Source organism: Momordica charantia, assembly GCF_013281855.1.
Source record: "Momordica charantia cultivar OHB3-1 chromosome 10 unlocalized genomic scaffold, Mcharantia_2.0 BLBB01000010.1, whole genome shotgun sequence".
Classification (NCBI taxonomy): Eukaryota; Viridiplantae; Streptophyta; class Magnoliopsida; order Cucurbitales; family Cucurbitaceae; genus Momordica; species Momordica charantia.
In genome coordinates, this window is record NW_028275158.1 from 5,574,425 (window position 1) to 5,601,132 (window position 26,708).

Consider the following 26,708-nt stretch of genomic DNA (forward strand, 5'->3'; position numbering starts at 1 on the left):
ATAATGTGAACATAAATCAACTAGTTAAAGTAATATTTACTTTTCTATTTTTTTAATTTTTTTGATACAAAATGTATGTCTTAATTGTAGAGTAAAATTATAATGTGAACTTAAATCAACTAGTTAAGGTAATATTTACTTTCTAAAATTGAAAATTTTAATATTTCTACTTTAGAAAATGATTAAGGATTTTTTGGTTGGCCATATATTCAATCTTTATAGAAATTTTTGCTTTAGTTTTCCTGATAAATATCGAAATCATTTGCTACCACCTTAACCTTTAAATAATATTTAATAAACTTCAAAATGACCAGAATAAACAATCTTTACAATAAATAAATAAAAGATACACCTACCAAAATATTATTTAAACCAAAAACACGACAAGTTTTTGAAAATCACATCTAAAAATTGTAATATTAAAATATGATTTTAATTAATTAATTATTTATTTATTTAATTGTCACAGACTTTCATAATTGGGTTCTCATTTTACTGAAAGCAGGGTTTACGGGTATAGTAGCGCACGCGAAAAGGTCTAGGTCAGCGTCTTCCCTATCCTTAACCAGAGCATTTGAGATCGACCCAATTGAAGGTTTGGCTCATCGGACCCGCCCTGCGCTTTCACCCATGAGGTTCTTCTTCCAAATTTTCTTATGTTTTGAGTTTCATTTCGTTTCGTGTGCTTTTTCGAGGTTGGTTTTGGGTGTTGAACTATGAGAATTTGTCAATTGAAGTTCTGCTGTAATTTATTACTGTTTCATCATGTTTCGCATTAGTCTTGCTCTTTTGTAGTCATAGAATTAGTTAGCGTTGTATAGCATTTCCTTTGATTGGTTGATTCTTAACTTTATTTTCTGGCTCATTTGTTTGACCCTGAAAGTGGAGCGAATTTTTTAGGAACATTTGATTGCGGGTTGAAAATTTCGAAAGGGCAACCAAGGGAGGATATAAAAACAGATATTTTTTTTGTTCTACTTACCTCTCTTTGCATTTTCATTTCTTCAAACAATTTTGGAGACCGAGAAAGAGGGTGTCTTACTGACGATTGGGAAAATAAAGTTGGGTCAATTTCTTATTTTGCAGAAAGGGATAAAACACCTATGTGTACTAAATCAACTAAACCAAACGTCTGATCCCTTTTCTTATTATTTTCCCCAAACTGTAGTGTTTTGGGGAAATTAAGTCTCTCTAACAAACCAAATGAATGAGGGAATTGTTTGGCTCCTCGGCATTTGATATAAGAAATTTGGTCGGGTATTTAGTTAGCCAACATGGACCACGGGCTAACTTCATTATACAACATATTTAACCTCTGCTGCTCAATAGAACAGCCTGGAAGCTTCAAGATATGCTTTAATAGCCTTGTTTCTCCATGGCTAAATAATGGAAAATAATCTATGTAGCTACCGATTCTATATCTTGTTGACTGGTGCCTAAACTCTGCTAATCCTAATTTATGGCTGATGGTTGGATTCTTATAAGTTATAGTTATAGAACGATATTTTCCTTTTTATTTTGCTCAACCTTTACGGATTCTGTTTGTTAATCTTATTTAAAGGTATATTTGATACACTGATTTAAAAAAATTGCAGCTGCTGATTCTGTAGCTCAGAGAATAAGCATATTAAGGACAGAGATTTTATATGATGATTTTGTCGGGGTTGAGTGGCAAACCCTCAAAATGTTGTCTTCTGAGACCTAGTCCCAGGATTCCACGTGAGCTGGTCTCATCTTTTCCCAATGGGAAATTTAGAGAGAGTACTGATTTGCAATATCTCAAAAGGTTCGGATCACTAATACACATTACTGATCTGATGTCATCTTTCCAATTCATCATTCATTTACCTTGGTTTTTAATGTAGAAGTTACTGGACGGGTCCTCTTAGACACAGAAGTCTCCAAATTCAACGCAATACTAAGTGTGCATTTGATGCTTCCTCCGGAGATTTTGCAAATGAGTCTGCCGGTAATGTTCTTATTCCCACTTTGAAATGGTATAGATAATTAGCTGTGTGGCTTGGCTTGAAATGGAGCATCAAAAGTTGGGTTCTGTCTAATGTGCAACTTGACATTGTCAACACATTGCCTGATTAGATGGTTGAAATCTTTCTGTTGCACATCAAAGAAGCTTAGATTTATTTTACAAAATCCTTGGGTTAAATTATTGGATCTAAAAGCTCAGGGATCAAATAAATATGAAAGGTAAATATTCATGACAAAAATGTAATTTGAAAATTTATTTATATAAACTATTGGCGTGCAATGTCTATATAGGTTAAAAACTTTGATCCTCGGGACCAGAAACATGGATTATCAATCTTAAAATGGGGAAATTACAATGGTAGGATCATAACATACGATTTTAATGCAACATCGCGTTAAATTAGTAACAAGTTTAATAAATCTGCTCATTGATATATCGATAATGTACGACTGTATTAAACAAGCTTTGCATTCCATTTTGACCCGAGCATCTTGTTGATTTATTCATTAACACACTTTCCTTCGCGATTCTTGTTCACAAATTAGCTTAGTTCATCTCTGAGCTTCCTTCTCGACTTTCTCTGCTGGTGCAGCCATATTCCCTCGAATTCATGTAAGGGATCCATACAAAAGGCTCGGTATAAGTAGGGAGGCATCTGAGGATGAAATTCAAGCTGCCAGGAACTTCCTTATTCATAGATATGCAGGGCACAAAGAAAGTGTTGATGCTATTGAATCAGCTCATGACAAAATTATCATGCAAAAGTTTTATGACAGAAAGAACCCGAAAATTGACATCAAGAAAAAGGTCAGAGAAGTCAATCAGTCTCGAGTCGTGCAGGCTATAAAGAGCAGGTTCCAAACACCATCCACAAAGTTCATAATCAAGTCATCTATTGCATTTTTAGTTCTTGGCGTTCTCACCATTTTCTTTCCAACTGAAGAAGGCCCAACCCTTCAGGTTGCCATATCCCTCATAGCTACTGTATATCTTATATACGATCGTCTGAAGAGCAAATTACGAGCATTCCTTTATGGGTATGTCTAGAATATTCATCTCGTTTCTTTTTTGAACTTTATGATAGAAGATAAATATTAACGGAGTACGAACTGTATTTTTTTGTTGAGTGGCTGGTTACTCTTATTATTTCCTTCAACTGCATATAGAACAGAATTTAATGGTATCTGATAAGATAACTGGGTTTGATTTATGTGCGTTTTTCAATGGTGCAGGGCTGGAGCTTTTATATTCTCATGGCTGTTGGGAACCTTTTTGATGGTATCTGTGATCCCCCCTTTAATAAAAGGATTGAGAGGATTTGAAGTAACTACTTCATTAATAACCTACATCTTACTCTGGATTTCATCCACTTATTTAAAGTAGCAAAGCAAAGGTTTTCTTCTATTTTGAAAGTCCAATTTTGCTGCGGCAGAGCTTCTGATTCCCTACTGTTCTGCTTCCGTAGGCCTTGGGTTGGTCTATGGAGGGAATGATATGCTGAAATTGAAAGGGTTCTTTGTTTCAGAGTTGAAGGATGTAAAACCATTACAGATGGAAACTGTAGGTTAGCTGTTTGTTATTATCTGTATTTCATCTTTTGTTGCAATGATAATCCTTCTTGTGCAGAATTTTTGTAAGCGCGAAGCGTATGGAGGTGCTAAGGCCGTTTAATTTTTTTTCAAGTTCATCATGGAGATTCAAACCTCCAATCGTGTGGTCAAAGCTACATTTAGGTGCCTCGAGTTAAATCAACAAAGTGTGTACTATAATTGTAATGATGCTCTTGAGTATAGGAGAATAAAGCTTCAACCTCCATAAAAAATAAAAAAATAAAAAAATTCTAGTTCTTGGTGAATGGGTGAATATAGGAGAGCAGAAGCATCGACTTCCAACTATAAAAAAAAAAAAAAAAAAAATCTAGTTCTTGTTGGATTAATATTTTCCCCTATACTTTTTGACTGATTTAATTTTTGTACTTCTAGAGTATTAATTTTTTGTCCCCTATACATTTTGATTGATTTAATTTTTGCACTTCTAGAGTGATAATGACGAGACTTTAATATTAATTTCCTAAACAAAGTTCCTAATATTAATTTCTTCAATAAAAGACATGTTTATGTATGTGTTTCACTTTATAATTAATAAAATAATTAACGAATGATTTTTATATCAAAATTTGGGACTAACCATCAATAATCTTGATTAAAAAAATTAATATAGTACAATTAGAAATATTGTTAACATTGAAAAAGTTCAAAATTTTCTTGAATTCTCTCATAGACGACAATATGAATTTTAATTTATAAGTATATAGAACGATTCTATAAAGGGATAATATAGAATTAACTATCTAATTGTTTACAATTAGTTACAAGTACCAAGTCAGATATTACACATGTCAAATGATTACTGGCAAGAAAATGGATCAATTAAAAGTCCATCCATTATTTAAATATGCTAAGATAATTACACAAACCCACCCACACAATTTGTTATCCTTGGCTGCAGAAGGTGAGAGGAGAGTAGGTGACACGTCCTCAATGGAGCAATTTAACGTCTGTTTTACAGATAATACATACAGATTTTTTTTTTTTTTTTTTTTTTTTTTGATATCTGTGAGTGTCCAGACCAACTTACGTGTACCTCGACTAATTTCATGGAGTTGAAACCCGAACTTGAGAGCTTCGTTGTTGTCCGGGCCTCGCCTGACCCTTAATACATACAGATTATGATTAAGACAAAGTGTGATTAGCAGTCAGAGTTGAGCTTGAGGGCTTCGTTGTTGAGCTTCATACATATTGCCTACCAGTTTTGGGTTGGCTACACTCTGATAACCAAAGGTCTATCTTTTCCACTAACTGCTGCCTAACTTTCTGAACTGCATCAGGGGAGGTACAGTTATGAGCATCACCTGAAGGGGGAGAGAAAGATCAGATAAAGAGGATATAATATGGCAACAAATGGCAGGGAGGAATAAATAGACTGTATTGTATGTAGGTTCGGTTCGGTTTGTTTTGTTTAGATGATTAGTGTTCATCTATTGTTAATAATGTATATAAAAGATTAAATACATTCTAACGTACCCACTTAAATTTTTATGTTTTAGATTTAGTTGTAATTTCACATGGTGTTGGAGTAGAAAGTCCTAAATTAAACTTCCTACAATGTCATTTCGAACCTATTAATATCTAAATCTACATGTGGAGAGGAGGGTTAATAATATATCGCATTCAGTCACATACTCCCAAGTTTATTCCGACCAAAGAGTGTTTTTTTAGCCCAACAAATATTGGGTGAGAGGTCGAACGTTTAACCTTAAAAAGGTATAGTGACCGATAGATTTTACTTGAGTTGTCTAAACCTTAGGGGAGTATAAGTACTCGAATGTGTAGATGACAAAATGTTGGCCGAAAAGAAAAGCAGGGAATGGATACTGACCATTAGAAATTAATAATAGCAACTAATAAAGGAGTGACATCAAACGGTCGAACGTTGTAGCTTAGAAACCAAATCTCAAGGAATCTAATAAAAGGGGTTTCTTGGAATTTAAATACCTAAGAGAAGCAACCGAAATACATAATATTTCATAAGAGGAGAGGGAGAGGGAGATAAAGCATTATCTTCTGGTGTAGAGTCCGTAAATGGTGGGGAGAAATTGATGATCCTCTTGAATTGGTCATTAGCTTAATAGTTTGTAATTCCTACTTGGGAATTGGGATATCTCTAAATAAGTAAAGGGTACCTATTGGCTACCATATCTTTTCTCTCTCCCACAAAAACCCCAAGAGAGAGAGTACTGCTTGAAAGAGCAGGCTGTTGGACGATTCAAAACTAATGTAGTCTTTGAGGATCCAAATACCAAATACGTGGCCACTTCAGAACGATAAAGATAAGATGCAAGTGCAGAAAAATGCATGCAAAACTTGATCCAACAGTAGAGGAAAAAAGAGAGGCTTTTTCAAAGTGCATTTTGGGCTTCACATTTGCACCATAAATTTAGAAGTCAAAATTCATATAAACAAACATTTGATTTACTTAGGATCGTCAACCTGGCATTGGATTAATGGCCTCCCTCTTCCTCCACTCCCATAAAGGTTGGAGGTATAGTGAGATGGAGAATGGAGATTGACTTCCAGAAATCTCAATGCTCGAAATTCGATTTGATGATTTGTATACAGAGGGAAGAGGAGCATAACAGTAGATCTTTTCTTAATAATGAGAAATAATTTGAAAGAAGTGAGTCGACCGCTAGAACTACATACCTTCAATATTTAGTGGCGATTGAGGACATCCTCGCAAATCAGTTCCATGGCCACAGTTGTGACATGTTATGAGGAACGATGGCACTGAGTTAAGATTAAAACTATATATTAAAAAAAGGTAAGAAATTGTAAATAACATTGTGAATGATAGGCCTAACAAATTCAGTATCAGCACTACTTCAAATTACAATGGCATTCATTTACGTAAAATCTTTTTTGATATAATTTTAAAAAATCAATGAAAATCTTTAGATGCAGCAAAAGGTCTACCAGGCACACCCACAAAGCAATTCAGAGTAATTAACCTGGCCTAAGATCACTTCAGGGCTGGAAAGTTCACATAACCTAAAGGAATGAGTATTAAGGGTCAAAATAATTCAAAACTCACTGTCTGGAGATGATTCTTGCTTGGATGCATGGCGCCAAGGATCCTGCAAACCATTTGTAAAAAATATTTTTGAACCTGCAAAAGAAATTATTTTTTCATAAGACATGTAAAATAAGACTGAACTGTGTCATCGCCAAGAAAAGAATCCCAAGTACGCACCAGCAATTCTTGTGCCTCCATAGTAAATATTTGTGGCAGCTACATCAGGATAAATTCCCTCTCCAAAAACATTCTTGCAGAGATCCAGATGATATCTGTCATTATGTGAGCTATTCATAAATCACAGCAGAAAAAACAGTACACGGAAATGTGATAGGAATTCACTGCTAAAAGCATGGAATCCATGAAGAGGAGATTAGAAGGATACTTTGTATCAACTTTGGAGGATCGAATGCTATCATTTGCTGGTGAAACCTGGAAATATGCAACTTCGGTGCAAACTTGAAACCACCACAACCTGTCAGCACTATCTCCACCTGGAGTGGTGTTTTTTAAGTGTTTCTGATTGTAAGTCTTAACATTAGTACCAAAACTTCCGATGAAATAATCTTTAACATATTTGGCATAGGCATCCTGCAAGAGGAAATATGTGTGATTCAAAGTGTAAGGTTTCTGAGAAAAAGTTTATAAATATAACCTGTATGTTATGTGCAAGCATGCATGTTTTGAACAGAGAAGAAACGAGTAGATTATCCTTAAAACTTAATGGATACGTTTGGCTCAACTTTAGGTTAAGCCTTCAAGCAACAATTTTCTATAGACCAACCAAAAATTTCACCTATGCTAGGAGGGATAAACAGGGGAATTTATTGGGGGAGGGGAACAGAGTTTGATGGATGTCTGGGGATAGAAACGAGTATATCAAGGTTAGTGATAGGCAAGCAGAAGTTAATAACTAAATTGGGAGAGAGATGGCCCCTTCGAAAGGCCATCACTTTTCTTGTACTTTAAACTCGTTTCTTTTCTTTTTTTTAAAAAAATAATATTGTACTGTTAGCCTGAAAACAAATTATTTGGTAGTAGAGCAGTAAGTCCCAATGGCAGAGAAGAAAACGGAGGCATGTGCAGGAGTCTCCAAGTAGCAGTTTGAGATGCAACACTTTACCTGGGATGGAGAGTACATTTAAACACCTCAGGAAGATCGTGGCCATGGTTTTGCTTATGCTAGATAACACACAATGGTTCATTTCCTGGCTTCTTTTTTAGGCTTATTATAAAAGAATTTCATAATATTCCTTCTTGATTTTTAAGGATTGACATCTAATTGCACTTTGTTACCTCTAAAATTTTAGTTCTTGTCCAATTTATTGCTCATTCTTACTTCTAATACGTAATATATTTCCTCCATTATTATAAGGAAACAAAACACACTATAAACAAATAAAGCATATAGGTGAGAACTAAGAATAAAGGAAGCCATACCACTAAATCATTTCCAGCATTCTTTGCTTCAACAAGAGGAGAGCACAATCTATCTGGATTTCCATACTGAAACTGCACAGTTTTATCAAATAAAGATAACCAACAACGAGAATTGAAATTTCTTACAAAAAGGCTTAAAAAATTGAAAATTACCGCCATAACAGCAGCATCTGCCAGGAAATAAAAGAAATCTCCATCTATTTCCATCTGCGAACACAGGCTAGATATCAGCAGCCAAATATGAGACTGAAAATACAGTGTACTATTATAGATGATTAAATGGAAGGTAAACCTCTGCTGCACCAAACAATGCCTTCACTTCTTTTTTGTTTGTTACAAACCTTTGTTCAACAAGTCGATTAGTTTCTTGTAAAGCAGCCTTGCACTTTGGACCAGCAGACTCGCCAACCTGCATAATATATTTGACAACACAGGATGTTATTCTTGCACAGAATATAATGGTGATCGAATCAAAAGGCAAGAATATTGTAACCAAAAACATCATAATTTGACACCTGTTGGTCAAATTCAGTGAAGTTATAGACAGCAAGAACGACTGCAGAACTTGCGAGACTTCCACAAGTTAAGTGAGGGAACTTAAGTCGAAACCATGCACTAAGAGCTCCAGGATATGAGACGCCAAAAAAGAACCACATATTTTCACCCTTTTTGTTCAGCTTAAGATTTAAGGAATCCTGCAAGTATATCACCAACAGAAAAGCATCAATTTACATACGATTTGAGCAAAAAATAAATCAACTACTATTCTCAATAACAGAATGTAATGTGCTTAAAATGCATGTGGACGCAAAACACTAGGCCAGTGAAGTCATTTGTTGTTAAGAAATAAATGATGCCTTCAGTAGTGAAGTGTGCAATCCAATTTCATGTTTTTCTTTCCTTTCTATTATTCCCTTTAATTTCAAAAGAAGATATAGTTTCACTTTAGATTACGAGTCGTTTGACACATGCAAACAAATAAGTAACTCAATCTGATTTTTAAATCACGTAATTAGGAGAAGGAAAAAGAGCTTTACCTTCTAATTGATGATATAGTGATAAATTGGATTAATAGTTACCTGGTAATACTGACGGAAAGCAGCCAAATCAAACAAAGCTTGCTTGGATGAAAGATATCTCAAGTTATTTGTTGTCAATGACTTGAAAGGGGAACTCTTCCCATAGTAGCGATGCTCAAGAGAAACAATGGCTGCTCCGAACTTCTTTGCCAAAACCTGCATAACATAAATAAGCAGGAAAAAGAAAAGAGATGACTTCTTCGAGTAACATAAGAAACTTGAAAAGATGATAGATTTCTCTCTTAATCTTCTCTCACTCACTCACTTTCTCTCTATCTTACTCTATATCTATCTACAAGCACTCCTAAAATCTATACGAACAACACCCTCCTCCTTTTCTCTAGGACATTTCTACAAGCACAGTTCATAATTTTGAACAAGACATGCGTACAAGGACTCCTAAAATCTACACGAAAAACACTCTCCTTTCTCTGGTACATTTATACAAGCACAGTTAATAATTTTGAACAAGACACGCATACAAGGACTCCAAAAATATACACGAAAAACACCCTCCTTTCTCTGGCACATTTCTACAAACATTCACCAGTTCATAATTTTGAACAGGATGAGGTTGAAAGTGCATTTTACACTCTTCGAATTGCAATAAACAGACTCTGGCACCGGAGTGGATTATTTTAAGAGAAAACAAAGAACAAAATCACCAAAAAGGGAAGAAAATTCTAGAAAACTCCACCCTGAGTCATAAATAGTCAAGCTCCTAGCGTCATACGAGTATCTGACTGCAAAATCTACATCTCCTTGGCTGCCAGTGTAATACACTCCAACTGAACTAGAATTCTCTATTAATTATGTAAACCACCCACAAATACCACGTCTGCAGATCAACCCTGAATTATCATTCCAACAGAAATTATAAACACGTCACTTCAGATATGATTGGAGATATTGTGGAACTTACTGTTAGGTAATCGTTGGCTATCCCATTGCATGTGCCTTCACCACAGATTTTTAAAAATATCGGTCCATCTGGTAACCGAAAGTGGTCAAGGAATTCAAAATAGCGCTGCTGAAACTTATTGCGGTTCTGCACCCAAGATGAGTAAATTGATTAAATTGTAAAAATACAGAAATTGAAAGATATGTTCCTTACAGGTCAAAACTTAAGCTAACACCACTTATTTGAAGTATATAGTGAATTCCTCCAGTTCATTTCAAACAAACTTGAATCAAGCTAAGTACAGTACACAGAACAACTATCCGTAGTAATGTGACGAAGCCCAATCGAAATAGAAACTAAGACTTGACAGAGAAGGCGATTTTACATATGGAGAGAAGTGATCGAGCGTCTGGGGAAACCAAAACTCCTTCTGGGTTAAGAACTTGCTGCTTGTAGTTGTAGACAATCGCTGAAGCATCAAATGGGCGTTTACGAAGGGCGACGAGGAAACCGCCACCGCCGTCACCAGCAACCACAGCCGAGCAACCGCCACGGCCTTCCCCATTCTTGATGGTATCGACACCATTTCCAACTGAAATAACAAATTGTGAGTTTCTCATCCAAACAAGCACATAGATATGTATATATATTCTTGCTCTCCTCCACGAAATTATCGATGTGCATGCTGATTTTGTCCTTCCCTCTTCTTGTATCCATTTGTGTCCAACTTTCACCGAATACATGTGACTTAACTGGCTGAGAGACATGGTCGGCGTATCGTAAGAGAAAGTATTGGTTAAATTACATTTGTTAAATTCACGAGTTCAGTTGAAAGTTGGGATTTTGGATCCCTTTTTAATTGCATTCAAACTTTTGACTCATTTTCTCAAAATTCTTATTTGTAACTCTCCTCATTTTAATTTTGAAAATTTGGGGTTTTTAAATTTTGACCGTTTCCTAAAAAAAAATTTTATTTGTAACTCATTCTCAAATATGAAAAAAAAAAAATCTAACATTTTAATTTAAGAATCAATTACGAATTGAGATTAACAATACAAGACAAAATCTATTAAAAATTCTCCAATAACTAACAGAATACACCAAAAATCTCCAATAACCAAACCAAAAGCAGAAGGTCGAATTGATTGATGAGTAAATTCAGCGAAAACTCGAAATTAGCCTAGCAGAATGAGACCAAAACATGTACAAGAGAATAAACCGATACTTCGAGAGAGAGAGATAAGTCTTACTGAAAGTCGCTCGAGAGGTGGAGCAATTTTCTACCTTAGCAGAAACCTCATCAACGTTCATACAAAAAATTTAAAAAAAAAGAACGAAATTACAAGAATCCTGACCCGAGATTGCACAATCCTGTCTCAGATAGCAATAAATTCTACCCCAATCCGGGATTGTAAAATACTAATTAATAATATTTTAGATTAAACTAAATATTTAGTTGGTAAACTTACCAATATATTAAAAAAGATGTCGAGGTTGTTAGTTCGATCCCCCACCACCACCCCCCTTGTTGTACTAAAAAAACACATATTACACACACCATATGTCACTTCTCTTTGATTAATGTCAGTTCATGATATCGTAGCACAATGCATGTTACAAATGAGAGCTGCATGACAGCATTTTAATCAAAGGATAACACACAGAAAAAGAGAATATTAAGTAAAAGTTAGGCTTCTAAACCTATTGTTTAACACAAAATAACCCTATCATCCCGAATCACACTATATGATAGAGCTTACAAATACCAAAAACAAAGAAAAGACCTCTATACGAAGTGAATTCTCACATGCATCACAACGGTGAACCTTACTAAAATACACATTAAAGTTCGAGACCAAAATGGGATATCAGTTACAAATGTGATCGGCAATTGCTTCGTACATTCTCTTATTAACTCTATCATATCACAACATGAATTTTAATTTATAAAATGTATAGAATAAACATAAAATGATTCTATGAAAAGCAAAGTATAAGATTAGATTTCTAATGGTTCATAATTGGTTAACAAAATTATCAGATCACACATTACAAATATCAAATAACTAGTGCACAGAAAAGGGAAATATGATTGTATAAAATTCTACGTACTATTTAAATATGCTAAGAAAATTACACAAATGCACACAGTCTGTGATACTCGGTTGCATCAAGAGTGAGCAATGTAGGATGATATGTCCTCAATGGAGCAATTAACCATCTGTTTTAAGGATAATACATACAGATTATGATTAGAAAAAATGTAATTTAGCAGCCATAGTCAAGCATGAGGGCTTGGCCGTTGAGCTTCAAACATATTGCCTACCAGTTGTGGGTTGGCTGCACTCTGACAGCCAAAGGTCCATCTTTTCCACTAACTGCTGCCTAACTTTCTGAACTGCATCAGGGGAGGAACAGTTCTGAGCATCACCTGAAGAGGGAAACAGAGAGATCAGATTCAGATGATGCAATGTAGCAAAAAAATGGAAATGAACAAGTATATTTTTTTATAGATTTGGTTCAGTTCCCTCTTATATGACCCTACCGTTAGGCATTAATAATATATATAAAAGATTAAATATATCATTTAAAAATTTATCCGCTTGAGTTTTTTAGTAGAGTTTTAACATAATATCGAAATAGGAGATTGATTCTGGATTCAAATCGCTACAATGTCATTTTTACTTCAATTGATAATAGTGAGCCCACAAGGGAGTATTGATAGTATCTGTCACGGGTTCAGTAAGCATTCTAAAAAAATGAGTCTGAATTTAAGCATTCTAAAAATAATGGTTAGAATTAAATGTGGGGAATAGAGCAAGCAATGACCATGTCCAAACTGCCTCAAAAAGATAAAGATAGGTGCAAAACTTGATCCAACCGGGTGGGAATGCCTTTTTAAAGTGAATTATAGGGTTCACATTTGCACCATAAGTTTGAAAGTCAAATTTTCATATAAGAAAACATTTGATTGATTTAGGATCGTCGGTGTGGCATTGGACTAATGGCCTCTTCTTCCTCCTACCCCAAAGAGGTTGGATGTCTATGGAGATTGACTCCCAGAAAACCCAATGCTTGATCAAATTCAATTTCATATGTGCGGAAGGAAGAGTAGGATATAACGGTAGATCTTTACATACCTTCGATATTTAGTTGAGATTGAGGACATCCTCGCAAATCAGTTCCATGGCCACAATTGTGACATGTTATGAGGTACGATGGCACTGAGTTTTGAGAAAGAAAAAAAAAAGTAAGAACGGAAAAAAGAAAGAGGAATTGTAAATAACATGATGAATGAATGTCCCGAATAAATCCAATATCAGCACTAGTTTAAATTATAACGGCATGTTCATTACGTAAAATCTTTTTTGTATTATTTAACAAAATCGATGAAAATCTTTAGATGCCAACTCTACCAGGAAAACACACAAAGCAATCAAGAGTAATTAACCTAGCCTAAGATCACCGAGTATTGCGGTCAAAAGAATTCAAAAACTCACTGTCTGGAGATGATATTTGCTTTGATGCATGGCGCCAAGGGTCCTGCGAGCTATTTATAAAAACTATTTTTGAACCTGCAAAAGCAAATTTTGTTTTCATGAGACATGAAAAATAAGACCGGAAACAGTGTCATTGCCCTTATTTACGGCAAAACGAGCAGTTGGCTACTGAAAGGTTCAGCTTATCCACACGTAAAAAGCTTTGCATATTATGTTGAACTGGCCATAGAGTGCTTTGATTTGAATTACACTAAGAAAAATAATGAATTACAGGGATGAGGCTAAGGTGACTGACTTCTCAAACATAAGAGCATAGAATCCATTGTATAATAAACTGAAGTAGAGGTGGCCAGAGAAGAAGTCCAGGTACGCACCAGCAATTTTTGTGCCTCCATAATAAATATTTGTGGTGGCTACATCAGGATAGATGCCCTCTCCAAAAACATTCTTGCAGAGATCCAGATGATATCTGTCATTACGTTAGCTATTTATACATCGCAACAAAAAAGAGAACAGTGGAAATGTGATAGAAAATCACTGATGAAAAGCATGGAATCCATGAAGAGGAGACCGGAAGAATACTTTGCATCGACTTTGGAGGATCGAATGCTATCATTTGCCTGTGCAACCTGGAAATATGCAACTTCAGTACAAACTTGAAACCACCACAACCGGTCAGCACTATCTTCACCCAGTGTGGTGTTTTTTAAGTGTTTCTGATTGTAAGTCTGAACATTAGTACCGAAACTTCCAAGGTAATAATCTTTAACATATTTGGCATAGGCATCCTGCAGGAGAAAATATGTGGCACTCAAAGTGTAAGATATCTTAGAAAAAAAAATGATAATATAACCTGTATGTATGTGCGAACATGCATGTTAACAAAGAAGAAATCCGTAGATTATCCTCGAAACAGGTCCTCTGAGAGGACAATGCTCTATAGCAGGGATATGGGGGATCATTGGGTTGATTTTCTGATTTGTTGAAGGATAACTTGTTTGATATCTTTTGCCCAACTTTTTGGTTAAAATCATCAAGCAACAAGTTTCCTTTTCAATAAATATAGACCGCCCACATTTGGCACCAATGCTAGGAGGGATAGAAGGGAAATTTATATTGTGTGATAGGAACAGAGTTTGATAAGGATGTTTGGGGAAAGAAACAGGTATATCAAGGACTAAATTTGAGAAACTATCGTAAACCGTCACTGGAAGATTTTGCATGTTGTAAAAGAAATGAAGGAACAGAACTATTTTATATTGCACCATCATGGTTATTCAATGGTTGTATACGGAAGGAGAGGAAAATAATAAGTTTCTGATGAAAGAGTGGAAGATACATTTTTGGAGTGGCACAAGGTCCACTTTCTGGCTACGTGTTGTGCGTTAAACTTTATAAAGAGTTCATTATGTTCCTTAATTCTTGACTTTGAAGGATGGGATGTTTAATTGCACTTCATCAAGGAAATGAATGGCAAAATTTCTGAGGGAAAAGTGAAAAGCTAATTTTAGAGTGGCACAAGGTTCATTTCGTGGCTTCTTTTCAAGGCTTATTGATATTGGACATCTAATTGCTGCACTTCATTACCTCTAAAATTTTAGTTTTTATCCAATTCCTGCTGCACATCCTAATTTTTAAAGTGTAATATATGTCCTCCATTTTCATTGGGAAACAAAACACGCAATAAGCAAATAAAGTTAGAACTGAGAAGAAAGACATCAATACCACTAAGTCATTTCCCGCATTCTTTGCTTCAACAAGAGGAGAGCACAATGTATCTGGATTTCCATATTGAAACTGCACATTTTTTACAAATAAAGATAACCAATACTGAAAATTTAAAAATCTTACATTAAGGCATCCAAAACTGAAAATTACCGCTATGACAGCCGCATCCGCTAGTAAATAAAAGAAATCTCCATCTATTTCCAGCTGCAAACACAGGCTAGATATCAGCAATCAAATATGAAGACTGCCAATATAACTGTTATAGATGATTAAATGTAAAGTCAACCTCTGCCGCACCAAACAATGCCTTCACTTCGTATCTGTTCTTTGCAAACTTTTGTTCAATAAGTCGATTGGTTTCTTGTAAAGCAGCCTTGCACTCCGGACCAGCAGACTCGCCAATCTTCATATACAAGACAACACAGGATAATGTTCAAAGGAACACATTTAAAAAAAGTTCGAGAGACTAGAATGTTATTCTTGCACATAACCTGAAGGTGGTCGAATCAAAGAGCAGAAAGCATATAACCAATAACATCATATTTGAATCACCTGTTGGTCAAATTCAGTAAAGTTATAGACAGCAAGAACAACAGCAGAACTTGCAAGACTTCCACATGTTAAATGAGGGAACTTAAGTCGAAACCATGCACTAAGAGCTCCAGGATATGAGACACCAAAAAAGAACCACGGGTTTTCACCCTTTTTGTTCAGCTTCAGATTTAAGGAATCCTGCAAGTAGATAACCAACAGACATGCATTAATTTACATGCAATTCAAGAAAAAAGTAAAGCAGTGACTATTCTCAAAAACAGAATGGTAATGTACTGAACATACTGTGGACCCAAAACACTATGCTAGTGAAGTCATTAATTGTTAAGAAATAAATGATACCTTCAGTAGTGAAGTGTGAAAATCCAATGTTTTTCTTTTCTATAATTCCCTTTCTTTTTTCAAAAGAAGATATGATTTCACTTTAGATTGCGGGTCATTTAACACATGCAAACAAAGAAGTAATTCAATCTGATTTTTCAATAACAGAATTTGAATATGAACTATATTTCAACTCTTCCAATGAGAAGGAGAAGTAGCTTCACCTTCTCACTGCTGATATAGTTATAAATTGGCCTAATAGTTACCTGGTAATACTGACGGAAAACAGCCAAATCAAACAAAGCTTGCTTGGATGAAAGATATCTCAAGTTATTTGTCGTTAATGACTTGAAAGGGGAACTCTTCCCATAGTAACGATGCTCAAGAGAAACAATGGCTGCTCCGAACTTCTTTGCCAAAACCTGCATAACATAAATGAGCAAGAAAAAATAGATATGACCTCTTTGAGTAACAAAAGAAACTTGAAAAGATGATAGATTTCTCTCTTATTCTTCTCTCACTTTCTCTATCTTGCTCTTCTCTATATATCTATCTATCTATCTATAAGCACTCCTAAAATCTAGATGAAGAACACCCTCCTTTCTCTGATACATTTTTACAAGAATCCACTATTTCACAATTGTGAACAAAAAATGCATGCAGGCTTTCCTAAAATCTATATTAACAACACCCTCGTCCTTTCTCAGGTACAATTTTACAAATATTCACCGAAGTTCATAATTTTGAACAATACATGCATACAAGCACTTCTAAAATCTATATGACCAACACCCTTCTTTCTTAGACATAAGTACAAACATCCACCACTATCATAATTGTGACCAAAACATGCATATAAGCACCCTGAGATCTAGATCCATGACACCCTCCTTTCTCATATACATTTTAACAAACGTTCACCACTTCATAATTTTGGGGTTACACACCCCTTTTTGTAATTTCACTCGTTAATGAAATTGTTTCTTACAAAAAAATATATATATATTTGATCAGGAAGTGGTTAAAAGTGCATTTTGCATTCCTCGAATTGTGAATAAACGGGCGTTAGAACTGAAGAGTATCTGAACTTTTAAATACAGAAGGAAGAATAAAATCACCAAAGTGCGAAGCAAATTCTAGATAAATTCCACCGTGAGTCATAAATAATCGAGCTCCAGGAATACTTTCCAACTGAACTATAATACTTCATTAATTAATGTAAACCACCCATAAATAACATGTCTGCAGATCGACCCTCATATTATCATTCCAACACAAACAAAATCATAAACACATCTCTTCAGATATGAATGGAGATATTGTTGAACGTACACCAAGATAATCATTGCTTATCCCAGAGCATGGGCCTTCACCGCATATTTTTAAAAATATCGGTCCATCTGATACCCGGAAGTAGTCAAGGAACTCATAATAGCGCTGCTGAAACTTGGCGCGGTTCTGCATATATTAGCACCCAGGAGTATGCATAATTGGATTAAATTGAACTAGTGAGCATTAAATTCACAAGTACAAGAAATTCTAAAAGAATTTAATGACAAATTGCTACTGTTGTATAGTGACTGTATAATTCAATACAGATGAATTGATATATGACATTATTTAGTAGGGGGGTCAAAAAGAAGCAAATAAAAAATTCTCGTTTTCGTTGCAATAAATTACCCTAGATCATCTTCATACCGACTAACAAATACAAAAATTGAAAAATACGATCCTTATAGGTTAAAACTTTAGCCTAGGCCACTCTTCCTCAAATTCAATTGGTCTGAAGACATTTCAAACAAACCCGATTGAATGGAGAACTAGGAGCCAAACTAAGTAGGCACGATGCACAGAACAATTATCCCGAGTCAAATTCAGCAGTCATTGAATGTGATAAAGCCAATTGAAACGGAATCTGAAAGAGAGAGCGATTTTACATAAGGAGAGAAGTGATCGAGGGTCTGATCAAACCAAAGCTCCGTCCGGTTTAAGACCTTGCTGCTTGAAGACAACTGGTGAAGTACGGAGCGAGGTGTCACATGACCGTTGGTGAAGGCCGGCGAAGACACCGCCACCGCCGTCACCGCCAACCACAATCGAGCAACTGTCACGATCTTCCTCATTCTAATTTCGCGATTGTATCGATACAGATTCGAAGTTCTAACTGAATCAACAATTTGTGCTCTTAACTTTCAAACATACATAGAAATTCCTGCACTCTCTAGTCTTTCAAAATTATTCACGTGAATTGTGAACGCAGACGGCACAACTTTTATCCTTTTTTTCAGTTTTTTCCTGAAAAAACCACCTGTTGAATCTCATGCTCTAGTACTCAAATTTGTATAATTTCTTTTTAAGTAAAATATGCTCAGTTGGCGATTATTATAACTCTGTTAATTTTGCATTAATCGAAAATTTTTAATAATTTCAATGGGTGGACTCACTGAAAATCCTCTTTCCCAAGGCTCCAACTTGTCTTTGGGAATTTTTTTCCTAAACCTTCGATTCAATGGAAGAAGTATTCTAGCACGAGTTCATCATTCAACAACTCTCGCGAATAAACTACCACTCGCTTAAATTGATAAGTTGAATAAATTTAATTCATTTATAAATATTCGACATTTATTTACGTAATAGTTCATTTATATTATAAATCCATTTCAACATGGATCTAACATTTGAAGATTTTATTCTTTAGCATTTGTTCGAGCTTCATAACGGGTGTTATCCCTACCTGCATTGTAATGATTTCTATAAGTTTGGGTTATTTATATATATATTATAGTTTTATGAGTTTTTTTCTCTCCAAACAAGAATAATATTTTTCATGCATCTGTGCAGTTAAAAAATGAATTTAAGGACGAAATATTGAAAAGAAGTTCAACCTCCATTTGGCATAAAGAACGGTAGTTAAAGAAAATAAGTTAAAAGGTTGCGATTTGAAATTTAAGAAAATTTTTAAAATTTTTTATCTTGTTTGAAACAAAAATCTTCTTTGATGCTCGCCAGACTTGTAGCTTGATGAAGTTATTCGATTTGTAGTTTAATGAAATTCATAGCCTAGTGAAGTCTTCGACTTGCATCTTGATAAAGTTCTCTAACTTACAACTTGTTGAAGTTTTTCGATTATTAAACTTGATGAAGTTTTTCAGATTGTGCAATATGATGAAGTTGCTTTTTGTTTGATGAAGAGAAGATCCAATTTTTGAAGTTTTGTAGTCTTCGATTATGCTTGTGAATGATTAAATTTGTGATCAGACAAAAAATATAATTTTGTCATTTTATTTAAATTGACGAGTAACTTAATAATTAGATAAAATTTATTATTAACACCCCTATTGGAAAGAAAAATAAAATAAAATAAAAGGTTTATTGGCATAAAATAAAAGGTTTCTAATTAGTTGTTGTTGGATCACAGGGACTCATGAATCGGGGTACCTCAACCAACGAGAGAGGAGGGAAGATGGGCCAGGTAAATGGGCCGAGCCCTGCTCGACGCCGAGCAGGGGTCGGAACCTAGTCCTGGTTGGCTCGATCTTCCTTTCGTCGTTGCTTGGTTGGGCTTCTTTGGTCTGTAGAGGCCTATTTCTTTTGATCGATTTCTATTTCACTAACACCTTTTTTTCAACAAACTTTTTTCTCTAATACATTTTAAGAAAATGACACCCAAACTATTGTATATCAAAAGGAAAAGTTAATTTTTTTTTGTTAAAAAAAAAAGGAAAAGTTAACTTTTATTAATATATTATATACTATCAAGATATTTACCATCATATACTTTTAAAATTTCAATTTCAACATGTGTCATCCTCTAAAATTTACAAAAGCGTCTGAATAAAAATGTCATTATAATTTTTTTTTAGTCGGCAAAATTGCTGCAACTTAATTTAACAAGTCTCACAATTGTTGTTTATGCATTTCTCAAAGTTGTCACAGAAAGAGTTATAATAACAAAGGTCAAAAATAAGGTTGTATAAATTTCCAAAAAAAAAAAAAAAACAACAACAACATTAGACCAACCCACAACAAAATAAAAAATTATAAAATTAGAAGCACAACAACTTTTCTAAGCAAACTAAATTATTAAGATGAATAACAATAATATAATAAAGAGAAAAAATTGCAACTAACAAAAATTGAAGGAAAAAAAAACAAACTGTACTTAAAAAAGCCAAAAAAAAAGAAAAATAGAAAAACAAGATGGTGATAAACATTGCTATTTTGTTTTTATTTAAAAAAGAACTCTGCTTATTTACCAACTTTCTTTCGTTCTCCTAGTATATTCTAGAAAACGATATTTCAAGCCCTAGCCAAAATGTGAAAACTAAAATAAAATAGTTTTCACCTTCTTTTTACTTTTAAATTTTGATCAAGGCATTTCTCATAGTCTAAAATCATAGGGAATGACTCATCTAATAAAAAAGTAAATTAGAAAATTCTTTGAATACTTAGCAAACAAGCAAAATGTTTCCTCCAAGTCAAGCAAGACTTATTTCTAAGTATTCAATTCTACGAACTTGTTCTTTTGATTGACTTCAAAGTCACATTATATATGATCAAGGTCCAAATTTTAGAGGTGTATCACACAATTTTTTTTAGTACAACAAATGTGGGACGAGAGATTTTTGCCCCTATATCTCAGGTATACACACTGTTCTCATACCCGTAGATTTGAACCCAAGACCTCAAGTATATTCCTTAAGGTCCTAAGCTATCCGAACTATCCCTCAAAGACTGGGCTGAGAGATTGGATTTTCGATTTTTAGAACTGAACAACATGCTTTAATCGTTGAGCTAAACTCATATTAGCATCTATCACACAATTATATAATATAAAAATTATATTGTAATTTATATATTACATTACTAAAATTTGGAATTACATAAATATATTAACACTTCGGATCATAATTCACTCTTCTTGTTTCCATTTTTGGATAAGGATCACAATTAACACCAAATCAATAAATCCTATATTTTAATTTTTTAAGAAAAAAATCATTTTAGTCCTAACTTTGAGCTGGAAATTAAGGAGGCACTTGAATCAAACTCGATAAGTTAAATAAAGATGTGACTGATTGATTTAATCTTATAAGTAAAGTTACATAATAATTTAATTTATTTTAGTACAACAAATGTAGGGTAGAGATTTGAACTTCCGACTTCAAGAGAATGAACAAATGTCCTGACTACCGAACCATGCTCAAATTGACACATAATAATTTAACTTTGGTTTTAACCGACCAATATCAATTTTTTCACCCACTTAAAAACGGCCTAATTGGCATTTAAAATTTTAATTTGTATTTAATAGATTCTTGACTTAGTAGATTTTACAAATACTCCATGAAATTAGCTTAATCAAAAGCTAAGGTTTAAGAAACAATTTCATAAGAATATTTTCAAACTATCTTACCATTGCAAATTAAAGATTAAAATTTCCACTCTAATCCCTTACGAACTATAATCAAATGATATGTAAAAGTTATATGCCTGAATATATTAACACTACTATTTATAAATTAATAACCACAGTAGCAGAAATTTTTCATTCATTCTAAAATATAGATTTAGATTTATCGCGAGAACTTACAAAGGAGAAAGGGGAAAAATAAACACTTGATTTCTTTTTTACTAACATGTGGGGGAGATCGAACTCACAATCTTTTGAATTGGAGATATATGTCAATTAAATGACTTCCAAAAAAAAAAAATCACAATAACATTTTATAAAAGTGTAACAAGACCTTTGAAACAAACCTGAAATTTAATTTCAGTCGGAGAATCAAAACAAATTTTAGACTAAATATTATGTTTGAGTCATAGGTGAATTTCAATTGAGTTTGGTATGTTTTAGCATTTTTCAATGTACTCACTCGTTTTGGTAAATGTTAAAATTGACATGTCATAAATCTATATAGCATAATACTTACGGAATTAGCCAATATTTAGAATTGGGGAGGGGGAATTCTAATTTATCCTCCAAATTTCTAAGAAATGGATAGAAATTTCATGATAACCTTTCTTTCTCTTTTAAATTTAAAGTATCATATCACGTAAGTTTATCGTTATCCGCTATAAGCATGCATAGACTACTTGAAAGCCGTTAAAGACTTAGAATACGATGGATTAAATTAAAATTATTTAAATAATAGTAACTAAATTAAGAGGAAAAAAAACCTTAGGAACCAAAAACATATATTTAGCTTAAATTTTAATTAATCACTCGTCTAAATATCCTTTCATGATTTTTTTTTTTTTTTGAACGGAAAAAATATTTTGAAGACAGTTGCAAAACAAACCATGGGGCAATGAAACAAGACAGAACAGCAATGAATAAAGGCAAGCTTCTTCTATCCATTTTAGTTCTCACCTGAACTACCGAAGTAAAATCGAAGCAGCCGCTTTTTCCAACCAAATACAGAAGAAGGGGTACATCCTTAATTTTACACCACCCGCCCCTCCCAGCAATTACTGTTGGGTCTCTGTCTCTAAAGTTGTAATATTACAGCACCTGCAAATGTGTTGCTTCTTATCTTATCTTTTGCTTTCAAACCGATCCAACCACTTCTCTACGATATTAAACAAGCTCGACACCATGCGTGTTCGCGCCCGAGACCGAAACAAGCAATGTACGCTTCCCACCAGGAGCAACCGCGACAAGTTCTGCTTCGAATTGGAAGCGAGAGGAAGTTTGGATGTGATTGTGTCAATGGGTTATTGAGATTTGTGCTTCGTAGTTCTTGATCATAGATCCTGAAAAAGAAAACTGAGTTACTCAAATACTATACGGATATATGTCTCGAGAAATAGCGTCGTGTATCTGCTAAGATATTACTTCAAATATGGATACCAGCAAGCATAACAGGTTTGACTAAGTGCAACTATATTTGCAACATTAGTAAAAACAGTAGTTGATCATGTGATACTTTATAACAGAGAAGGATAAGAACATGCTAGCCATTCAATTGGCATTAGTTATCATTTCAATGGTAACTCAGTTGGTTTCATCTGATTTGCAAGTTGTAGCTCCATATTAAAGACAATTGGGCTTAGGAATTGAAACCATTACATGTTTTGGAATCTCCAAACGAATAAACGATGTTAGCGTATGTATATAAACAGTTGATAGTTGAACACTATGGAGGAAGAGATGAGAGAAATGCATTTGAACCTGATTATTAGCAGCCTGCCCATGGACCCTTTGAGGCTTCATATTCAGATCAATCATTTTCGTATCAGTCTCGGCATGACCATCATCGTTAGCCTCTTGAACAGGTGATAGCCGGTGATGATTTTGCTTATTGTCTTCCACTGTCACTTTATGCGTTGGTGGCTGACTATGTCTATTACTTATCTCATTGGAAACATTAGCATGTGGACACGGATCCTCCAGATTTATAGGTTTGTCCCCTGGAAACTGAAAAAAAACAAGTAGTTCAAAATCGGATTCTTACGTATCGATAAAATACACGAGGTCATAATGCAGTCTATCAACCAACCTCAACCCTCTGCCTTAGCAAAAGGTATCTTTTATGTGTCCTTTTCCCTCCAACATGAACGATCATATCACATTGTAAACAAAGGGAACTGCCATCGATCTCACAGTAAAAGAAAGCTACATGCAATTTCCAAGGCGAAAAATAAATTTTTCATACCATCCCAAATCACAATACATGACAGAGCCAACAAGTACCAAAACCAAAAGGAAAGAATCCATACCAGGTGCATTCTCGCATATATCACAACGGGGTGCGTCACTGGGATTTGCAAGGCCAACTCTTACATGTCGACTCGCAAGTTTATTGCACATATGAACCTATCATACACAGTTAGAACACACGATGAACTCGAAATCCAGTCTTTTTGTTTGAAACATTTATGAAATTTACTAGGACAGTAGGTCAGTTTTCTGAACACACAAGAACTCAGCAAGCAAGAGAGAATGAGAAAGATGGCATAAAACTGAGAGAGAACTATAATACAGCCACACCAAATATCAATCTACTATTCTTAAATTTTGAGAAGGTAATCAGTAATACGCCCGGGCTATGCTTCGACAACAGCCACACGACTGATGTCCCAACACTGAAACTAAGTGCCAAAGATCAATAAAATTTATCATCCAAGCTGACAATCCTCGTGTTGGAAACTCAACAGAACTGCCAAAAGGTACTTGTTTTCTGTAAACTCAATGAGTGTTTGGCGTTATGCTTCATATTGATTATGTTTCTTCAATAAGAAAAGCCACTTGGTGTGACAGTCAACATCAGTAATTTTGTCCTTTAAACATAGATTACCGAGTAAGATCCATGGCAATGCAGATAGGGAGCAGATTTCTTTCCAAATTGACAGCAACAAAAGCCATCCTCCAAAGTTTCTTAGCAGCAAGTGAAGTGAAATTTCGCAGCAAATTGAAGTAAGAGACCCCCTCCTCAAGTACAAGATCCACCAGCATTACAACAAACAAATGCAGGCAAATTTCCAAGGATAACCCAAAACTTTAAAGAGCCAATAATCCACGACTCAATTATCATCCACCAGATTCTCATCGCCATAGCCCCAGCAGAATAGAAGTGAAGTAGTCACAATCAAGATAGCGCAAAATTAACCCAGGTAAGGAAGATGGGCAGAAATCAAGAGCAACAAAAAGAACGAAGAGGGGAAAACAAAAGAAGAAGAAGAAGAAAGAAATAAAGAGAAGAGAAGAGAAATACCTTCTCGTCGCAGGCGCGGCAAAGGGCGGCCTCGTCAGCAGCGCAAAAGACGATAGCGGCAGCGCTTTCACAAGCGTCACAAAGTGTTCTCATAATTTGAAGCTCCCAAATAAACCAAACCCACTCTCATTTCCTCTCCCAGCAAAATCAACCGCACAACAACAACGCCTTCATATCATACAATATCCCCGTCTCACCCACGAAAAAAGAAAAAACCCCAACCAAATAAATTTGCCCCAAATAAACCAAACCCCCCAACAAATCAAACACCCAAAACCCCCAAAAACGCAACTAAAAAATAGCAACAACGACAACAAGTTCCTAAGCTTTCCAAGACCAATTTATAGCTCCATTACAGATGGGGGGGCTCGACGTTTGACAACGAAAACGATGATGGTAATGAATAGGAAGAGGAGAGAGAGAGAAGGGAGAAGGGGGATTGAAATTGGGAATTTTGATGTATGGGGTAGGATTAGCGGGGCCTGGGGGTGTAAAAGGAGATTCGAGAAGGCAATTGGTGAATCAGAAACAATAATAAATCTGAAGAACAGAACATGGCAGCCAATGAAAAGGAGAAAAAGGGTAGTAAATGGATTTGATTTTGATTTTTTTTCTTTTGAGGAGGGGTTTGGTGTTTGTCAACTTAGCACTGAAGAGGGAAAGCGGAGTGGATGACCACAAGTTCTGTAAGATGGGAAGAGTGGGGGAGTGGAAAACGAAATGAATGGCCTTTCTCGGATTATTCTCACCCACCAGTTACATATCTGACGCGGGTCCCAAACTTTTCTTCGTTTTGTATTGTTTATTGCGAGAGTCTCTGAAGGAAGATGGATGGTTGGTTGAGGCCGGCCTTTGGCGATGGATGTCGCCATTTTCTTTCCTCTGCACGTGGCGCCCGCTTCATCCCCAACATTCTCGTTTGTGGTTCAGATCAATCCCACTCCCACGGTTCAATCCAAGAGCCGTGCTACGTCCTACTTCCTATTCTCTCTTTAAGTCTTATATATAATCTCTTTGCTTTGTCTCTCATTCTTATGAGAGGGGAGCATATGAACTTAAGAAATCGAACCGATTGATCAAAACCAACCGAAAATAAGTTGGTTGGTTAATTTTTGGGATATGCAGTTTGATTGTCGATTCTGAAAAATCAGTATTGATTAGTTGGTCGATCGACAATCATAAACCCATCGACATCGACATCGATCGATTGATTATATTATAATTTTTTAAAATGCTACATTTTACTATTTTATAATTATATTAAATAGTTTGGACTTGTTTTATTTGGATCAAGACTACTCCATATTTTACATTTGGATAAGAACTAATATGTATTCGCAACGATTCTGGCATTTTATCGGGGGCGGGCTATCGGTTTATCCCTTTTCCTCACTCGCCTTTTCTTGCTGAACTTCTAACAATTCGAGAGGGTCTCCATTTCGCAATGTCTCTTGGCTACTCTAAATTAATTGTGGAATTCAACTCCCTCACGACTATCTCTCTCCTTCGTGGTGATTTAGAAACCCTCAAATCTGAGTAGGTGTGGATACATGACATTCGTGCTTTGATTCTCCAATTAGAAGATTGCAGGTTCATGCATGTACACGGGGAAGGAAATCAATCAACTGACATTTTAGCAAAACAGGGTCTCTATAGTTCATCTTCATCCTCTTTAACCTATAATTTTCCTCTCTGACTTCTTCGTATCTCAGAATGGGAAAGACGCTCTCTTGTTGCCTCCATGGCTCTTGTTTCATAAATGAAAGTACTATTTTCTAAAAAAAAAAAAGAACTAATATATATTAGTATAGTATTAGTCAAATATTTATTTTGAATTTTGTTAGGACGTGT

At 35.0% G+C, this 26,708-nt stretch overlaps 4 protein-coding genes across 7 annotated transcripts; 1 reads left to right on the forward strand and 3 right to left on the reverse strand.

Moving 5' to 3' along the window:
• The first annotated feature begins 475 nt into the window (after nucleotides 1-475).
• On the forward strand, nucleotides 476-3,669 carry LOC111008469 (DnaJ (DUF3353)). Of its 2 annotated transcripts, none has more exons than XM_022281195.2 (5): nucleotides 476-635; nucleotides 1,596-1,786; nucleotides 1,866-1,969; nucleotides 2,580-3,024; nucleotides 3,220-3,669. In XM_022281195.2, exons 2-5 carry the CDS (start codon nucleotides 1,647-1,649, stop codon nucleotides 3,368-3,370), a joined length of 840 nt encoding a protein of 279 aa, XP_022136887.1. In that variant the 5' UTR covers nucleotides 476-635; nucleotides 1,596-1,646; the 3' UTR covers nucleotides 3,371-3,669. The 2 variants fall into 2 exon arrangements, with proteins under 2 accessions (XP_022136887.1, XP_022136888.1); XM_022281196.2 differs by having other exon boundaries at nucleotides 1,869-1,969.
• A 739-nt stretch (nucleotides 3,670-4,408) lies between these two features.
• On the reverse strand, nucleotides 4,409-10,814 carry LOC111008474 (putative serine protease EDA2). The gene is made up of 12 exons (XM_022281203.2): nucleotides 10,425-10,814; nucleotides 10,061-10,186; nucleotides 9,139-9,294; nucleotides 8,575-8,754; nucleotides 8,352-8,468; nucleotides 8,213-8,266; nucleotides 8,060-8,131; nucleotides 7,005-7,210; nucleotides 6,797-6,891; nucleotides 6,638-6,712; nucleotides 6,250-6,333; nucleotides 4,409-4,898 (listed from the first exon to the last, which is right to left on the reverse strand). Exons 1-12 carry the CDS (start codon nucleotides 10,623-10,625, stop codon nucleotides 4,777-4,779), a joined length of 1,488 nt encoding a protein of 495 aa, XP_022136895.1. The 5' UTR covers nucleotides 10,626-10,814; the 3' UTR covers nucleotides 4,409-4,776.
• Nucleotides 10,815-12,109: 1,295 nt separating this feature from the next.
• LOC111008473 (putative serine protease EDA2) lies at nucleotides 12,110-18,478 on the reverse strand. 2 transcript variants are annotated; one of them, XM_022281202.2, is made up of 13 exons: nucleotides 18,078-18,478; nucleotides 17,473-17,598; nucleotides 16,407-16,562; nucleotides 15,820-15,999; nucleotides 15,554-15,670; nucleotides 15,418-15,471; nucleotides 15,265-15,336; nucleotides 14,122-14,327; nucleotides 13,914-14,008; nucleotides 13,540-13,614; nucleotides 13,180-13,263; nucleotides 12,366-12,470; nucleotides 12,110-12,260 (listed from the first exon to the last, which is right to left on the reverse strand). In XM_022281202.2, the coding sequence occupies exons 1-13, from the start codon at nucleotides 18,261-18,263 to the stop codon at nucleotides 12,253-12,255; spliced, it is 1,464 nt and encodes a 487-aa protein (XP_022136894.1). In that variant the 5' UTR covers nucleotides 18,264-18,478; the 3' UTR covers nucleotides 12,110-12,252. The 2 variants fall into 2 exon arrangements, with proteins under 2 accessions (XP_022136894.1, XP_022136893.1); XM_022281201.2 differs by having other exon boundaries at nucleotides 12,110-12,470; nucleotides 18,078-18,477.
• Nucleotides 18,479-22,473: 3,995 nt separating this feature from the next.
• Nucleotides 22,474-25,567, reverse strand: LOC111008519 (B-box zinc finger protein 18). 2 transcript variants are annotated; one of them, XM_022281258.2, is made up of 5 exons: nucleotides 24,858-25,567; nucleotides 23,863-23,959; nucleotides 23,643-23,758; nucleotides 23,315-23,560; nucleotides 22,474-22,896 (listed from the first exon to the last, which is right to left on the reverse strand). In XM_022281258.2, exons 1-5 carry the CDS (start codon nucleotides 24,948-24,950, stop codon nucleotides 22,888-22,890), a joined length of 561 nt encoding a protein of 186 aa, XP_022136950.1. In that variant the 5' UTR covers nucleotides 24,951-25,567; the 3' UTR covers nucleotides 22,474-22,887. The 2 variants fall into 2 exon arrangements, with proteins under 2 accessions (XP_022136950.1, XP_022136951.1); XM_022281259.2 differs by lacking the exon at nucleotides 24,858-25,567 and adding an exon at nucleotides 24,441-24,849.
• Nucleotides 25,568-26,708: the final 1,141 nt, after the last annotated feature.

Coding starts and splice junctions, on each gene's coding strand:
- LOC111008469 (XM_022281195.2), top strand. CDS start 1,647: ATGATGATTTTGTCGGGGTTGAGTGGCAAACCCTCAAAATGTTGTCTT. Junction 1,970..2,579: donor TTTTGCAAATGAGTCTGCCG/GTAATGTTCTTA, acceptor CTGCTGGTGCAG/CCATATTCCCTCGAATTCAT. Junction 3,025..3,219: donor TTACGAGCATTCCTTTATGG/GTATGTCTAGAA, acceptor TCAATGGTGCAG/GGCTGGAGCTTTTATATTCT.
- LOC111008473 (XM_022281201.2), bottom strand. CDS start 18,263: ATGAGGAAGATCGTGACAGTTGCTCGATTGTGGTTGGCGGTGACGGCG. Junction 16,000..16,406: donor TTTTCCGTCAGTATTACCAG/GTAACTATTAGG, acceptor ATCTACTTGCAG/GATTCCTTAAATCTGAAGCT. Junction 14,009..14,121: donor TCCTCCAAAGTCGATGCAAA/GTATTCTTCCGG, acceptor ACGTAATGACAG/ATATCATCTGGATCTCTGCA.
- LOC111008519 (XM_022281258.2), bottom strand. CDS start 24,950: ATGAGAACACTTTGTGACGCTTGTGAAAGCGCTGCCGCTATCGTCTTT. Junction 23,960..24,857: donor GCCGCGCCTGCGACGAGAAG/GTATTTCTCTTC, acceptor TGTGTATGATAG/GTTCATATGTGCAATAAACT. Junction 23,759..23,862: donor TATATGCGAGAATGCACCTG/GTATGGATTCTT, acceptor AATTGCATGTAG/CTTTCTTTTACTGTGAGATC.
- LOC111008474 (XM_022281203.2), bottom strand. CDS start 10,625: ATGGTGTCGATACCATCAAGAATGGGGAAGGCCGTGGCGGTTGCTCGG. Junction 9,295..10,060: donor TAGCCAACGATTACCTAACA/GTAAGTTCCACA, acceptor TATGTTATGCAG/GTTTTGGCAAAGAAGTTCGG. Junction 6,892..7,004: donor TCCTCCAAAGTTGATACAAA/GTATCCTTCTAA, acceptor ACATAATGACAG/ATATCATCTGGATCTCTGCA.